Genomic DNA, 16,770 nt, shown 5'->3' on the forward strand with positions numbered 1-16,770 from the left:
GTCAGGCTGGTCTCGAACTCCTGACCTTAGGTGATCCACCTGCCTTGGCCTCCTAAAGGGCTGGGATTACAGGCGTGAGCCACCGCGCCCAGTGAAACAATAGTTTTTAAGGCATTGGTCATCAGGTAATGAAGGACCCTGAGAGGGGAAACAGTAAGGCTGGCCCTTTGATTGTGCCAACTTTCTGCCTTGAGAGATTTCTGGGTTGTGGTGCTATGAGAGGGAACCTAGGTAGAGTCCAGGGAACTTCCTCAGTTGAAGAGATGAAGCTGAGGGTCAGGGGAGACCAAAGTGGCTGGAGTTCACAGACAGAATATCAGGGTGAAGAGAGAGCTGCACAGAGGATCCCTGAGATCTGCAGTGGCTTCCACTGTAGTGTTTAGTAGAGCTCTAATCAGCCCATATGTGGAAACTACCTGAGGCTAAATAATCATCCCAAAAGATTAGATTGAACGGTACCTGGTGCTCAGATAAGGCTATAAGTAGTGCCTTTTCTTACCAGGTAGACTGGAAAAACTCAGTTCATGGAGCATTGGGTAGACTACTGAGATAGGTCTTGCCTCAGTAGTGGGAAATAATTAGCCCCAGACTGAGCACTCATTCTACATAAATTTGTCCAGAGAATTGAAGAAGAGGTAATACTTCTCAACACATTTTTTTTTACCCCAATACCAAAACTTGACAAAGGTAATACAAGAAAAGAAAACTGTAAGCCAGTATATCCCCTGAACACAGAAAACAAAATTCTAAACAAAATTACAGTAAATTGAATCTGACAACATGACCAAGTAGGGTTTATCTCAGTAATGCAAGGTTGGCTTAACATTCAAAAATCAGTAAATTTAATTCACCATATTAATAAATTAAAAAGAAAAATATCATCTTAATAGCTGCAGAAAGAGCAGGTACAGAAATAAGCGTTTGTTCCCGATAGTTTTTTTTTTTTAACTTTTTATTTATTTTTATACTTTTTATTTTATTTTTTATTTTTATTAGAGATGAAGTCTCACTATGTTGACCAGGCTGTTCTCGAATTCCTGGCCTCAAGCAGTCCTTCCATCTCAGTCTCCTAAAATGCTGGGATTACGGGAGTGAGCCCTTGCACCTGGTCCTGATAGTTTTTATCAGCAAAATGTGAATAGAAGAGAACTTGCTCAGCCTGATAAAGGACATCTAAAACAAACCTATGGCTAACATCCAAACTTGTGTGTGCGGTTGGAATTACCGTCACAATAAGGTTTAATAATATATGTGTTAATATTAATGCAGAATTCATAATAGTGCTGGGATTAGGGAGAAGTTGTTTCATACATATTCATAGATACTTGAATAATCATGTTAGAACTAGAAGGGGTCTTCAAGATGATACTAATTCAGACTGTTGTTTATTTTTTATAGGTCAGTATGGGAATCCTTTGAATAAATATATCAGACATTATGAAGGATTATCTTACAATGTGGATTCATTACACCAAAAACACCAGCGTGCCAAAAGAGCAGTCTCACATGAGGACCAGTTTTTACGTCTAGATTTCCATGCCCATGGAAGGTGAGTAAATTTACTGCTGACTGTGTCTGAAGTTCCTCTATATTCAATCTAAGTTAAAGAGGAGATTTATATCCTTAATTTTCCTTCTCTAATGCAAGGTCTTCATTTGGAAATTCCATTTCCACTGGAATTTGGTATATGCATTAAAAGAAAACTTATTTTAAAATGGATTGCCCTTTTATATTGTTGAGGAAACAGATTTAAATGTTTTTGAATTTATGAATCAGATCTTATATTAGTAAAAGATATGTCTTTAAAGAAGATTCTGTGTTCATAGTTTCTGACTACCTTTTATATGTTTTACGGTCAATATATCTCTACTGGTGCCAGCAGTGAAGGTAACTACTTGTATGCCATTGAATACATCATTTACTCAGTTTTACCAGTTCTAAAATGACAGCTGGTAGACAGATTACCTGCTGTGTTGTTCAGTTCTCAAACAGAATTGTTAAGTAATAAAGGGGAGTCAAGGGAGAGAGGTTAAAAAAAATCACTTATTGAGTACCTATTGTGTTCTAGATGCTTTATATGCATTTTCTTGTTTAATCTTCTCAACATCCGGACAGAGGTAAATAGCTTTTTATATCTGAGGAAACTAAGGCTCAGAGAAGTTAAATAACTTACACAGCACTGATTTTACCGAGACCTGGTTAAACACCCTTTATTTTTTCTCTATCTGTTAGGGAAATTTACAGAATCTTGGAGATCTTTGTGAAGCCCTCTCTGTCTTATGTGTAATTATTAAATCTCTTCCTTTTGTACTTTTTGTACTGATGTAACCCTGATTGATTACTGTAGTGTTCACTTCCTAATAAGTTTCCCAGCTTCCACTCTGTTTATCATTGAAGCTATCCTACTGCTATGAGATGACTTTTCTCTAAATACTTCTTTTTTCATGTCAGCTTATTGATCTAAAGTCTTCAATTAATGATTGTTAGCCAGATTTTCTTAATTTGACTTTTAAGTTTCTCTGTAAATTAATCCTAGTCTATTATTCTAAACTTACTTTGTTTTACTTGCCAGCATCAAGTGTGTATTTCACCCAGAATGATCTTCTAGTCTCTGAATATACCACGTAAACTTTGTTCTGTGTCATTTGTCCTAAATCCTGATCATCTTTTAATGTACAATTCAACTTCTGCCTCTTAGACACTTTACTTTTTAATTCCGTCTAAACTTTAAAATTACTTATCTGAATCATTGGCATCTTCATTTGTGCTCTCTTCCTTTTTGTGGGTACTTCTTGTTAATTTTTCCATAACCGTGTTTTCTGTTCCTCGCAGGCAGGCATCCTGGCTACTATTTGATATTGTCCATTATATTGCACATATGGTATATGTGCTTAAACATTTTAATGGATGAAAAATCAGATAATTAGGAATGCTGTGAAACTTAAAGTATTTTGTACATGAAAATAAATGTCACTTAATGTATTTTCCATATTACAAAAGTAATGATTATTGTTGAAAAAATTACTTTGAAGTTATAAAATCTTCTTTATTTGAAGGAGGGAAAAAGATTTATTTCAGGGTCTTCTAGATAAATATTTTAGTGTATTTATGTACTATGAAATTACAAGCAATCATTAGTCTTACTGTTTTTAATGAGCATCTCAAAATATACTATTATTAATTATATTAATATATACCAAATATGGTTTGACTGCCAAAAGGAAAAGATTTTAGCTGCTTTTGGCTTGAATATCTATTCTTATTATATAATTAGATTTTTGTTAGTTATGTCATGTAATTCATATTGAATAAATGGCAAAACTAAATCCCTAGCTCCTTTGTGTGTGTGTCAGTGAGTGAGAGAGAGCAGGGAAGGCGAGAGAGTTTGCATGAGTGAGTGGGCTGCCATGTAGTTGTCCAAAAAATGTTTATTGACTGCTAGTGAAAAGTTACATAGTGTAGACTGTGGGTGATAGAAACATAAATCAAACATAGATCTCATAGGAGCAGTTAGATGTGCCTGTTATTGTATAAGACACATGTGATGTGTTACATTACAGATAAAATGCTGTAGATATTCAAAGGAGGGAGAACTTCTTGCTGAGGCACTAAAAAAGGACCTGAAACCAGGAAATCTCATGTAATGTGGTCTCATTTATACGGGTCATTTTAGGGTACTTTTTTTTTTTCTTTTTTTTTTTTTGAGACAGAGTCTTGCTCTGTTGCCTAGGCTGGAGTGTAGTGGTACTGTCTCGGCTCACTGCAGCCTCTGGGTTGAAGTGATTCTCCTGCCTCAGTCTCCCAAGTAGCTGGGACTACAGGTGTGCGCCACCATGCCCGGCTAATTTTTGTATTTTTAGTAGAGACGGGGTTTCACCATGTGGGCCAGGCTGGTCTCGAACTCCTGATCTCAAGTGATCCACTCATCTCAGTCTCCCAAAGTGCTGGGATTACAGCATGAGCCACCATACCTGGCCCATTTTAGGGTGCTTTTAACACAAATCTGCTTAATTAACTATACAAACTTACTGTATTTTCTAGAATTCATTCAATTTCAGATATTTTAGTTCGTTTTCCCAAGTTTTATATATTCACACTGTCTCAGAATTTGTGCCCTAAACCGTGGTCATTGTAATTACCTTTTAAAATACTTTACTTAAAAATGTAATGGGCTAATGATCTTGTTCCTCCCTTTCCTTGAAAATAGGCCTACAAAATGACTGGAGTAGTATAATTATAGATTTCCTGCTAGGTCTTTCTTCCTCTTCTATCATCTAACAAATATTAGTCTTGGTACACTATAACACCTCCTAACAGTATTTCTATCTATATATAAATTATTTATTATTTGTTAATAACAATTTGATTTTTATTTTTATAAATTTTTATTTTTTGTATTTAATATGAATATATTTTATTTTTATTTTTAGGTAGATTGGCTCAATACATAGTAAATATAACTTTGAAATGACTTGGAGTTAGAGTTACTTGTAGCCCAGCCTATAAGATGTGTACTATCTTACAGCCCAGCCTTTAAAATTGTACTGTCTTATACATTGTGGCTAGAATTGTTGTCTGTATTTCACCCTTTAAAAAATATCAAGTAGAGTTTATTTTTTTCATTCACATAGTAGGCTTTAGTCCCCTAGAATCTGATCAGTATACTTTAAACACATAATAGAATGTATTAAATACTGTGCAGTTAACTTAGACATACCAAGAAGAATATACTTGGAAGGGGTTTTGCTTATACAGTTGTGACTTACATTTCTGGGTAGTAGCACAGCTTCTGTGTGTGTGTGTTTAAGTATTAAAGTAATTTTTTGTGGTGTTTATGTCTTAGCACATGAACACACTTTCAGCGTGGCTTCCAAGTTTTCTGATTAACAAAGAGTATATTACATGCCATATTTACAGATGTTACTGTTAAAAGAAGAAACATTTATATTTTTCCAAACCACCCAAGTCCATTCTTAAGAATTCTATGGCCAGGTGCGGTGGCTCATGCCTGGAATCCCAGCACTTTGGGAGGCTGAGGCGGGCGGATCACAAGGTCAAGAGATCGAGGCCATCATGGCCAACATGGTGAAACCCCGTCTCTACTAAAAATACAAACAATTAGCTGGGCATGCACCCGTTTTCCCAGCTACTCAAGAGGCTGAAGCAGGACAGTCACTTGAACCAGGGACACAGAGGTTGCAGTGAGCCGAGGTCACACCACTGCAGTCCAGCCTGGCGACAAAGACTTCATCTCAGAAAAAAAAAAAAAGACAAGAATTCTATGAAAAGCTGTTGCTCTTGAAATAAAGCTTAAAGTTGTTTGAAAATAAAAGTACCATTTGAGTCAGTGCCACAGTCATTAAGGAAATAACTCCAGTAATACTTATTAGAAGATTAAACTGTTTTGATAATAGATATTAGGGTAAAATACATCTCTTAGCTTGGCTGAGAAATTAAGAATCAGTTTTCTAAGTTTCAGAAATTACTTCACTAAGTTCTGATGAACTGGATTGCTCACTTAGCAATGCTGTATATATGTCAGTTATGGCATTAATTGCATTATAACTTTATTTACATGCATATGTCCTCTACTCCTTGTGAACTTGAAGTGCAGAGTGTGAATCTTATTCATCTTTTTTATGTAGATGATGGTCATTTTAGTTATATTGAGTGAGTGAATTGCTGGACATAGTGGCTCATGCTTGTAATCCCAGCACTTTGGGAGGCTGAGGTGAAAGGATCACTTGAGCCCGGCAGTTTGAGACCAGTCTGGGCAACATGGCAAGACCCTGACTCTACAGAAAGAAGAAATTTAGCCAAGTGTGGTGGTGCATGCCTATAGTCCCAGCTACTTGGGAAGCTGAGGTGGGAGGATCACTTGAGTCTAGGAAGGTTGAGGCTGCCGTGAGCCATGATTGTGCCACTGCACTCCAGCTTGGGCAACAAGAGTGAGACCCTGTCTCAAAAAACAAAACACCACCAACAAAACATTTAAGTACACAGATACTAGGAAACAGATTTTCTTCTTAAATATTTTATACTCTATCTCATCCTCATTGGTAGTTCTTAATGATTAAGTAGTAAGCAGATTTGTCATATTGTGGGATGCAGGATTTTTGTTAGAAATTTGTTTTCTCTCAGTCCTCATGTTCATATGAAAGTGTGTGATGTATCAGGGACTGTCTTGTAATTTCCCTTCTCTTATTCTTAGATACCATGTTGTCTTGCCATTCCTGTCTTGTTCTTTTTTTTTGAGACGGAGTCTCGCCCTGTCACCCAGGCTGGAGTGCAGTGGGGTGAACTTGGCTCACTGCAAGCTCCGCCTTCTGGGTTCATGCCATTCTTCTGCCTCAGCCTCCTGAGTAGCTGGGACTAGAGGCACCCACCACTACTCCCGGCTAATTTTTTTTTTTTTTGTTATTTTTTAGTAGAGACGGGGCTTCACCATGTGAGCCAGGATGGTCTCGATCTCCTGACCTCATGATCCGCCCGCCTTGGCCTCCCAAAGTGTTGGGATTACAGGTGTGAGTCCCCACGCCTGGCCTTTTTTTTTTTTTTTTTTGAAACAGGGCCGGGCTCTGTTGCCCAGGCTGGGGTAGAGTGGTAAGACCTTACTTCACTGCAACTCTTGCCTCCTGGGCTCAAGCCATCCTCTCACCTCAGCCTCCCGAGAAGCTGGGACTACAGGCACACACCACCATGCCTAGCTAATTTTCATATTTTTTTTTGGTAGAGATGGGGTTTTGCCATGTCGCCCAGGTTCCCTTGGCCTCCCAAAGTGCTGGGATTACAGGTGTGAGCCACCGTGCCTGGCCATTCCTGTCTTAACCATCATGTACTTTAGCATACTATAATTTCCAGAAATTTTTCTTACGTGGTTTTTGTAAAATGCAGGTTAATATTGTTTATGTTTTGATTCTATATAACATGTTGGAATATCTCTATATCACCTATATTGATATAGGTGAAAATAAGAATAAATGTCTGTCTTAGATTTAACAAAGGTTATTAATATAGCATGAGAAAAACTTCATTGCAAGATTGTAATGATCCCTTTTATAGCTTTTAGTATGATTCTTATGTTGTATATATATATATATTTTAACTTAATGCCTTTTGTTTACACCTGTCATTGAAAAGAAGCATAAGGGATCACTCCACTCTTTTTTCTTCCTAATAGAACTTGTAGGAATTTTCTGAAACACTGTTTCAAAGTGATAATTAAAAAAATAAGTAAAATGAAGTATCTGAGACCTCTTACTTAAAACGATTGTCTGTTATGATATACTTTATCTTTTTGGTAGGAAGTATATATACACTATTATATTGAATTATTTTTGTTGTTGTATGTATATGTACGTTTAAACCTTTTCATTCTTCCTATCTTGTTTTCCGGATTATGTACTTTGGGGTAGGCATCTTGTCTTTATTTTCTGGTCTTCTCACCACTTTGCTAACTTGACTGTCTTTGATAGAGTTGGTAGCTTACAGCCACCAACTTTGCATTTGAGTAGGAAGCCACTTAGTAAAGAATTTTGTGATTTTATATATGTATTGGAGTAGTCATAAACTGGATGGAGAAACGAGTAGTGTGGTTAATTCAGACTAATTGACTTTCCTTCTGACTTGACGTGAAATCTAGAGAGTTCTTCTGAGCCTCAGTTTCCTCATTAGTAAAACCTTGAAGTTTAGACAAGATAATGTTTAAGCTCCTTTCTGCTTTAAAATTCTACAAAATATATTAGTATACTAAGTTTAAAACATTAAAACACTAGTCAGTAATAAACCATATTTTTCTGCCTGTGTATTTATTTGGGTACATCAGTCCATACATCAGAAATGATTTTTATCTAATACGTGATTTGTATATAGTATAGAAGAAACCAAAAACTTTCCTTAAGTGCAATATAATTGTTTGGAGAATATACAACTTTATTTTTTTCTGAATTGACAAGGTAATCTTCCTGTAGCCTTAAGAGTAAGTTTCCAAACTGTTTAAAACAAATGATTAGACATTTGGTTAGAAGTTTTCTTTGTGATTTGGGATTTGAGTTCTCCCTACTCCTGAAATATGAAGGTTTCAAGAATATGGCCCAGGTAACCTGTAAAAGGCATAAATATTCCCTTCACTGGTTCTTGACTGGAGTTGGGTTAGTCTGGAGATGTCTGGGACTTTATCTCTGTTATATCATGAGTCAGGTAGCAGAAACGTAGGGCACTTTTTAATCTGTAGACAAACCAGCAGACTTTGAGAAGCAGAGGTAAGAATCTAGGGAACACAAATGAATGCCTGATCATAGAGAAGAGCTAGGGAATAAATTTGAATGGTGTAAAAATGCTATTGTTATAGATGTTTAAAAACAAAAATTTAAAAAAGACCGATGGTAGTTAAATCTCTTCCAACAAAATTTGAGCAAAAATTCCCAAAGGAAAATAATATTTATTTAGTACCTACTTTGTGTAGTACTAAATAAATATTATTTAGTACTACATACTACTAGTGCAACATACGTTAGTTAAAGTACATTTTACATTGCTTTTTATCTCAGTATTGGATTTTCTAGGATATGGTATTCTTTATTCTTGCCTGATTCCTCTTTATACGGAAATTAAAATCCCAAGAAAGCTGTTTGTAAAGAAATCTGAAGGGATAATGGCTACTTGAATTACTTACTGAAGCATAAGGAAAAGGAAAAGCTGATCTGTGTTCATGTTATTTTTGTATGACTAAAAGTAACTAATATTTCTGACAAAAGGGTGTATGAATTTTATATGACTAAAGGTTATTAGGAGCTGATCATTGCTTTGAGTTTAGTGTCTTAGATATAATTTTAATATGAAATATCAATTTTGTTTTCCACGTTTTTTTCCAGGCTGGGGTGCAGTGGTGTGATCTTGGCTCATGCAACCTCTGCCTCCTGGGTTTAAGTGATTCTCCAGCCTCAGCCTCCCGAGTAGCTGGGACTACAGGCGTGCACCACCACACCCAGCTAAATTTTTGTATTTTTACTAGAGATGGGGTTTCACCATGTTGGCCAGGATGGTCTTGATCTCCTAACACGATCTGCCTGCCTCGGCCTCCTAGAGTGCTGGGATTACAGGCATGAGCCACTGCACCCGGCCTATTTTACATGTTTTTAAGCACTAACCGGGGCTTACCTGGAAGAATGGGAATGAGGGTTTTTGTTGTTGTTGTTGTTTTAAAATATAAACTCAACTTTCTCCCTCCTCCTTTGAAAAGGGAATGTAAGTAAGTGTAGAAGTATTTTTCTGGCTGTTTTTAATTCTTTGGAGAAATTGTTTCCTCTAAAAGGTAATCTAAAACAGGCTTATATCTGATGGCTTATTTAGTGGTGTATTTTTTATTTTTTATTTATTTACTTTTTGAGATGCAGTCTTGCTCTGTCACCTAGGCTCTGTCACCTGCAGTGGTGCAATCTTGGCTCACTGCAACCTCTGCTTCCCGGGTTCAAGTAATTCTTCTGCCTCAGCCTCCCTAGTAGCTGGCATTACAGGCATGCACCACCACACCTGGCTAATTTTTGTATTTTTAGTAGAGATGGGGGTTTCACTATGTTGGCCAGGTTGGTCTTGAACTCCTGACCTTAGATGATCTGCCCACCTCGGCCTCCCAAAGTTTTGGGATTACAGGCGTGAGCCACCGCGCCTGGCCAGTGGTGTAGTTTTTAATGCCAGAGTTTCTAGAGTTGGTGACCTAGACAGTGAATGTCAGAAATTACGTATATGCCTAGTAGAAAAGCCTATATATTGTTTTTCTTAATTATGTTATATTTCATGCTAAAATGTTGCATGTTCAGTTGGATCTTTTGTGAGATAAGTACCCTAGCTCAGATTTTATCCAGATTCATAGTCAACCTTGGATTTTTCTGTTGTTCAAGTGGTTAAGCTCCTTATAAGGTTGTTGTGGCGTTTTCTCAAAGGTGCAGCAAGGATTTTATGTGACTAAAGGTTCTTTTAATGTTTATCCTATTTCATTACACCTGAAAATCTTTTATAGTAACTGTGTTGAATATGTTTAGTTTATTGATTTGAATATGCTTGTTTGGTGTGTTTTATTAAGCATCAGGGAAACCTTGTATTATAGTGTAATGGCTTTAAACTGATTAAAGATTCTTTGGTCATCATATATACAGTTCCTTTTAGATATAGCTTCTGAATACTTATTCTTCAGTTGATTGTATTATAACCTCTTTAATTTCTTAAAGTCATTATGTACCTCTGGAGGTTGACATACATTTTTGATACTTGTATACAGGAATAAAGTTGTTAATTTGTGTGCATCTCTGAAATCTGAAATTATAATCACTTTGCACTAGTAAGTTTCCAAAATAGTCTATATTGAACCAACAAATCAAATATAAACACAAGGTCTAGCAAATCAAGAATCTTAGTTATCATGATGTGGGACAAATAGTTGTGTTATATGCCAGTATCAATTGCCAGTTTGGTATTTTATTATTTATTTAGGATGGAATGAATGACAGGGTCTTGCTGTGTTCCTCAGGCTGACTTCAAACTTCTGAGCTCAAGCAATCCTCCCACTTCAGCCTCCTGAGTAGCTGGGACCATAGATGTGTGCCATCATGCTTGGCTAATTTTTAATTTTTTTTGTAGATACGGGGTCTTGCTGTGTTTTCCAGGCTGGTCTCGAACTCTTGGGCTCAAGCTATCCTCCCACCTCAGCCACCCAAAATGCTGGGATTACTGGTATGAGCCACCGTGTGTGGCCTCAATTTTTTTTTTTAATCTGTCACCATGAAGATGTTCTGCATTTTGCCATCCTGGGGGCTCCCTTATATATCCTAAGCAAGGAATTATAGTTTGGTGTGACGGAAAGACTGTTTCAGATTTAAACTCTGATTTTGTGTGCTCTTGGTCAAGTCCACCTTCATCAATTTGTTAAATTAGTAAATTTAGGTGATTGTTATTTTATACATTTGGTTTACATTAGATATCTGAACAATGGAAGTCTCCCTCTATTCTTAAATCCTGTCATTGTTTTATTTTATTTATTTTTTTGTTTTTGTTTTTTTTTTTTGAGACCGAGTCTTGCTCTTTTGCCCAGGCTGGAGTACAGTGGCGTGATCTTCACTCACTGCAACCTCCACCTCCTGGGTTCCAGTGATCCTTGTGCCTCAGCCTCCTGAGTAGCTGGGATTATAGGTGCTCACCACCATGCCTGGCTAATTTCTGTATTTTTAGTAGAGATGGCATTTCACCATATTGACCAGGCTGGTTTTGAATTCCTGACCTCAAGTGGTCCACCTGCCTCAGCCTCCCAAAGTGCTAGGATTACAGGTGTGAGCCACTGCACCAGGCTCTTAATGTTTTATATATAGTAGTTTACTTGCCAATTATTTAATTACATAGTTGTGCGAGGTTGGAAAGTGTTTATAGAAAACTTTTTTCTTTTCAGTAGATAAATCTACTTATTCTGTAGTCATGTGTAACATGTGTAATCATGTGTTCTGTAATTATGCCATCATGACAGGTTTTTTCCATTGGCTCTCCTTTATGTGAGGCTCACGTTGTTGTTCTGTTTGTCTTCTTACATAGGATGAAGTTACCCATTTTAAGTTGTAGTTTTCCTTTTTCTTCCTTAGGAACTCTTGTAGATTTGTGCTTATGTATTTTTGCTATTTTGAGGTAATTCATTTACTTCAGGGCCATCAGTTAAGCCTGGAACTGTGTTTTCCTTTTCCTTGTTCTTGTTCTTTTTTTTTTTTTAGATGGACTCTCACTCTGCTGCCCAAGCTGGAGTGCAATAGCATGATCTCAGCTCACTGCAGCCTCCACCTCCCAGGTTCAATTGATTCTCCTGCCTCACCCTCCTGAGCAGCTGGGATTACAGGAGCGTGCCACCATGCCCGGCTAATTTTTGCATTTTTAGTAGAGATGGGGGTTTCACCATGTTGCCCAGGCTGGTCTCAAACTCCTGACCTCAGGTGATCTGGCCTTAGCCTCCCAGAGTGCTGGGATTACAGGTGTGAGCTACTGTGCCTGGCTGAGCTTTTTTTTTCCCCCCAAAGTTTATAGCCTTAGAATTTCTTTTCTCTTCTTTTTCTTTTTTTCCTTTTTTTTTTTTTGAGATGGAGTCTCACTCTGTCACCCAGGCTGGAGTGCAATGGTGTGATCTCGGCTCACTGCAACCTCTGTGTCCTGGGTTCAAGCGATTCTCCTGCCTCAGCCTCCTGAGTAGCTGGGATTACATGTGCATGCCACCATGCCTGGCTAATTTATGTATTTTTAGTAGAGATGGGGTTTCCCCATGTTGGCCAGGCTGGTCTCAAACTCTTGACCTCGTGATCCACCTGCCTTGGCCTCCCAAAGTGCTGGAATTACAGGCGTGAGCCACCGTACCCGGCCGAGCCCTAGAATTTCTGTGGAAGATGCCTGGTGGGGTGTACATTGGCTGACTCTCTACCCTTTCACCCTTCCCCCTCTGCAGACCTGTTCCTTTCCCTTCTCGTTCCTCTCCTCTTCCCCTCCCCCTCCCCTTTTCCTTTCCCTTTCCTATGATAACTTGAAAAAATGACTTTTCTATTTCAAAAAGTATACTAGTGGAAGATAATTGACTCAAAATAATATTTGGTGTTAATATTGGCAACTTACCTTAAAAAATAATTTGAATGGAGACTCTCTCAAGCATCTTAATTAAGAAGGTGAAAGTTAAGAGGAAATGAGTATCTGGAAACATCAGAAATGCCTTAGTTAAGTACAGTTACTCCTAGTAACCACCAACCCAGGCCTGTCATAGGCCTGCTCCATTTTAGGTATGATAGAACTCTATTCCTGAACACAGTGCTTGTCTCTGGGACTCCTGGATTCCTCTGATAGTACCTCGAAGCAAGGATTTTGCCCTCAAATTTCCTCTCTGTATTGGCAACGTACTTCATTAGTTGGGGCTTTATGTCCCATTATGACTTCAGTTAAAAGGATGCACCCTGTATCTTGTTTTCTTCTGGTTATTAGAACCATACTATCTTTAGCTAAAATGGCAACCCTGTGGGAAAAGGCAACTTCGTTTTAGTCTACAGTAGTCCATCCTTGTTTGCAGAGGATACGCTCTAGATTCCCCAATGAATGCCTGAAACTGTGGATAGTACCAAACCCTAAATATATTAAGTTTTCCTATACATAAATACCTATGATAAAGTTCAGTTTACAAATTAGGTACAGTAAGGGATTAACAACAATAACAAATAACAAAAGAACAATTATGACAACTACTGTAAGTTATGTGAATGTAGTCTCTCTCAAAATATGTTACTGTCCTTTACTCACCTATTTTCAGACCACAGTTGACTGTGGATAACTGAGACAATGTGGGTAAGAGGGGACTACTCTATATTCTAACTATTCTAACCTATAGAAAGTATTTCTGTATATTAAGATGTAGAAGGTACATAACCTTCCTGAAAACTTATGGAGTGACATCCTAACATAATTTATTTTGTTGCTCTGCACCTAAGGTGGTTCTGGTATGTCTATTATTTGTCTGGTTTGGATGTAAAATGCTTTTCTAAAGCTTGAGAAAGAAAAACCAGCTATTACTACGATGTGGTAAAACTGCATATTCAGAGCACTAAGACTAGGGACTCAGTATCTGTTTGGTGTATTTTAAAAATTTGCTATCATTTGTTAAACTGATTTTGTCCTCCTATAACTTCACTCCATTCTTTATAATTTTACTATAATGCCAACGCCAAAAAAGAATCATAATAGAACTACTATGATCAAGATGGGAAACATAATACTTATTGATTCATAAAATCAATGCAGTGGTTAAATCCGAGGGTAGGAAAACATTCCCAGTGGAAATAATGTTCTTTATACAGGACATCTTACCTCCTCAGGGAAATCTACAGTTTATTTTTGATGACAGTGTAGTATATTATAAAATAATAAAAAGAACTAAACTTGCTGAAAGAAACATAGTAGTGTACAGAGTTTAGCCATAGTCTTGAAAGTGGCTCAAGCATTAAAAATCAAAGAGAGTTTTTTGTGGTGATGTTGTAAAGCACAATTTTCAGTGAAAGCCAAATTAGGTTATAATTTTTATTTCTATATCTTACTTGCATTTGTTCAGATTTTAAAAGGTGACTTGCTGGAGACTAATGATGTTACTTTAAGACTACTACAACACTCCACATGTGTTAGCTTGTCTTTTTCCATCATATGCTTGAGAGGCATTCTTGATACAGTAGAAAGAGCAATATGCAGCAACCAAATACTAGAGTTCTACTCCTAATTTTAGTCTTATGACCTTGAGTTATACCCTTTGATTAAAATATTCCTCGTGTCTCCTTTGTACTGTTACTCTGAGGGTAAGATGCAGTAATATATGTAAAAGTGCTCTGAAAACTGCAAGCCTCTATACTGTATACATTTAAGAAGAATGTTGTAATCTCATCATTACCTTCACATACCACCATCCCAACCAAATCCCTTGAGACTTTAACCATTACGAAAGATCGCCACACAATTTGATTTTATACCCCAGCGTTTTGGAATGCAATGATTTTTAAAAATTTATTTTTATTGTAGTAAAATAAAAAGCTACCATTTTAACCATTTTTAAGTGGTAAAGAGCAAGATTTTTGCCCTCTGGTTTCCTCTCTGTATTGCCAAAGTTCATTAGTTGGGGCTTTATGTCCCATTATGGCATCAGTTAAAAGAATGCATTAAATGGCATGAAGTACATGCACAATGTTGTGCAACCATCACCATATCCATCATCACAAACAGAAAGTATGTACTCATTAAACAGTGACTCCGCATTTTTCTCTCCCTCCAGTCCCTGGCAACCAAATATTCTACTATCTGTCCCAGTGAGTTTGCTATTCTAGGTACCTCATATACGTGGAATCATGGATTATTTATGACTGACTTATTTCACTTACTGTATTAGTCCATTCTCACATTGCTAGAAAGAACTACCTGAGGATGTGAGAGCAATCTGGCTGCAACATTTGTCACCCCATTAATCTCCAGGGTTGATTCGACTGATCTGGCTGGCTAGATGGGTGTCCCCTTCCTCCCTCACTGCTCCATGTGCATCCCTCCTGAAGCTGCATGCTTGGTCGAAGAGGACGATCATCCTCGATAGAGGAGGACTGGTCTTTGGTCAAGGGTATATGGGTAGCTGTGCTCCCCTGTTAGAACCCCCAAACAAGCTGTCAAGAACTACCTGAGACTGGGTAATTTATAAAGAAAAGAAGTTTAGTTGGCTCATAGTTCTGCAGGCTGTACAGGAGGCATGGCTGGGGAGGCCTCAGGAAATGTACAGTCATAGCAGACGGAGAAGGGGAAGCAGGGACAATCTCGTGAGAACTCACTCACTGTCACAAGAACAGCAAAGGGGAAATCTGCACCCATGATCCAATCACTTCCCACCAAGTCTTCCCCCCAATACTGGGAATTGCAGTTCAACATGAGATTTGGGTGGGGACACAGAGCCAAACCATATCACTCACCATAATGTCTGACTTATTTCACTGACTTATGTCTGACTTATTTAACTTATAATGTTTTCAGGGTTCATCCATGTTGTAGCAAAAATCAGAATTTGGTTGCTTTTTAGGGTTGAACAATATTCTATTGTATGTATACATACATACTTTAAAAAAAACCTATTCATCTGTGAACATTTGGGTTGCTTTCATTTTTTGGCTACTGTGTTGCTATGAACGTTGATGTGCAACTATCTGAGTTCCTGCTTTCAGTTTCTTTGGGTATATACCTACAAGTGGAATTGTTGGATCATATGGTATTTGTTTTTTGTTTTTTTTGTTGTTTTTTTTTTGAGGGAACACCAAATTGTTTTCCTGGAATACAATGATCATTATAAGGCAATATATACTGCAGTTTTTCTGACTGTTGAGCCGAAGTCTAAACAATTAAAGAATCTGGTTGTTTTCAGATAGCTTTTTATTGAGGACTTGTTAAAAAACTAAAAACGTAGTATATGGTTGGGTTCTTCCTGTCAGCTACTTTTTATTATTATTTCATGATATGTTATGCAACAGGAATATTGTAAAGAATTTACATTTTATAAAATGCTAAAATAGCATAAAGATGTGGACTGTCAGATTATAGTAGAATTAAAATTAGAAAATTATAATCCAGTGGCCTGGTTAACGGAATAAATTACGTCAAATTCCTGATTATTCATTTGTGGTTTTACTATTTTATGGATTATGGCAATCTTTAATTTGTTCTGGCTTCTTTCTACTATTTACCTGCTTTCTAGGCTCTCCCTCATTCCTTCTTCTGTTCATGTATGTTTTAGATACAAGTTAATTTTGATATTAATAGAAGCAGTGAATTTTGATACATGATTTAAATTTGATTTTTAAATTATCTGTACTGCTGCTTGACTGCATATATACTTGAGAACTGATTTTATATATGGTTTTAATCCAATTTAAATCAATACTGGGAATGTTTTGTATCTTAGACATGATTTTCTTTTTTTTCTTTCTTTTTTTTTTTTGAGACGGAGTCTCGCTCTGTCGCCCAGGCTGGAGTGCAGTGGCACAGTCTCGGCTCACTGCAAGCTCCGCCTCCCGGGTTCAAGCCATTCTCCTGCCTCAGCCTCCCGAGTAGCTGGGACTACAGGCGCCCACCACCACGCCCAGCTAATTTTTTGTATTTTTAGTAGAGGCGGGGTTTCACTGTGTTAGCCAGGATGGTCTTGATCTCCTGACCTCGTGATCCGCCCGCCTTGGCCTCCCAAAGTGCTGGGAT

At 37.5% G+C, this 16,770-nt stretch overlaps 1 protein-coding gene across 2 annotated transcripts in view; it reads left to right on the plus strand.

Moving 5' to 3' along the window:
• Positions 1–16,770, plus strand: part of ADAM10 (ADAM metallopeptidase domain 10) — a 166,650-nt gene that overhangs the window by 31,855 nt on the left and 118,025 nt on the right. For both annotated transcript variants that reach the window (XM_055278361.2, XM_063639017.1), the window contains exon 2: positions 1,399–1,549. In XM_055278361.2, the coding sequence (XP_055134336.1) occupies positions 1,399–1,549 (151 nt within the window). The remainder of the gene's footprint in view (positions 1–1,398; positions 1,550–16,770) is intronic.

Source organism: Symphalangus syndactylus, chromosome 5 (assembly GCF_028878055.3).
Source record: "Symphalangus syndactylus isolate Jambi chromosome 5, NHGRI_mSymSyn1-v2.1_pri, whole genome shotgun sequence".
NCBI lineage: Eukaryota > Metazoa > Chordata > Mammalia > Primates > Hylobatidae > Symphalangus > Symphalangus syndactylus.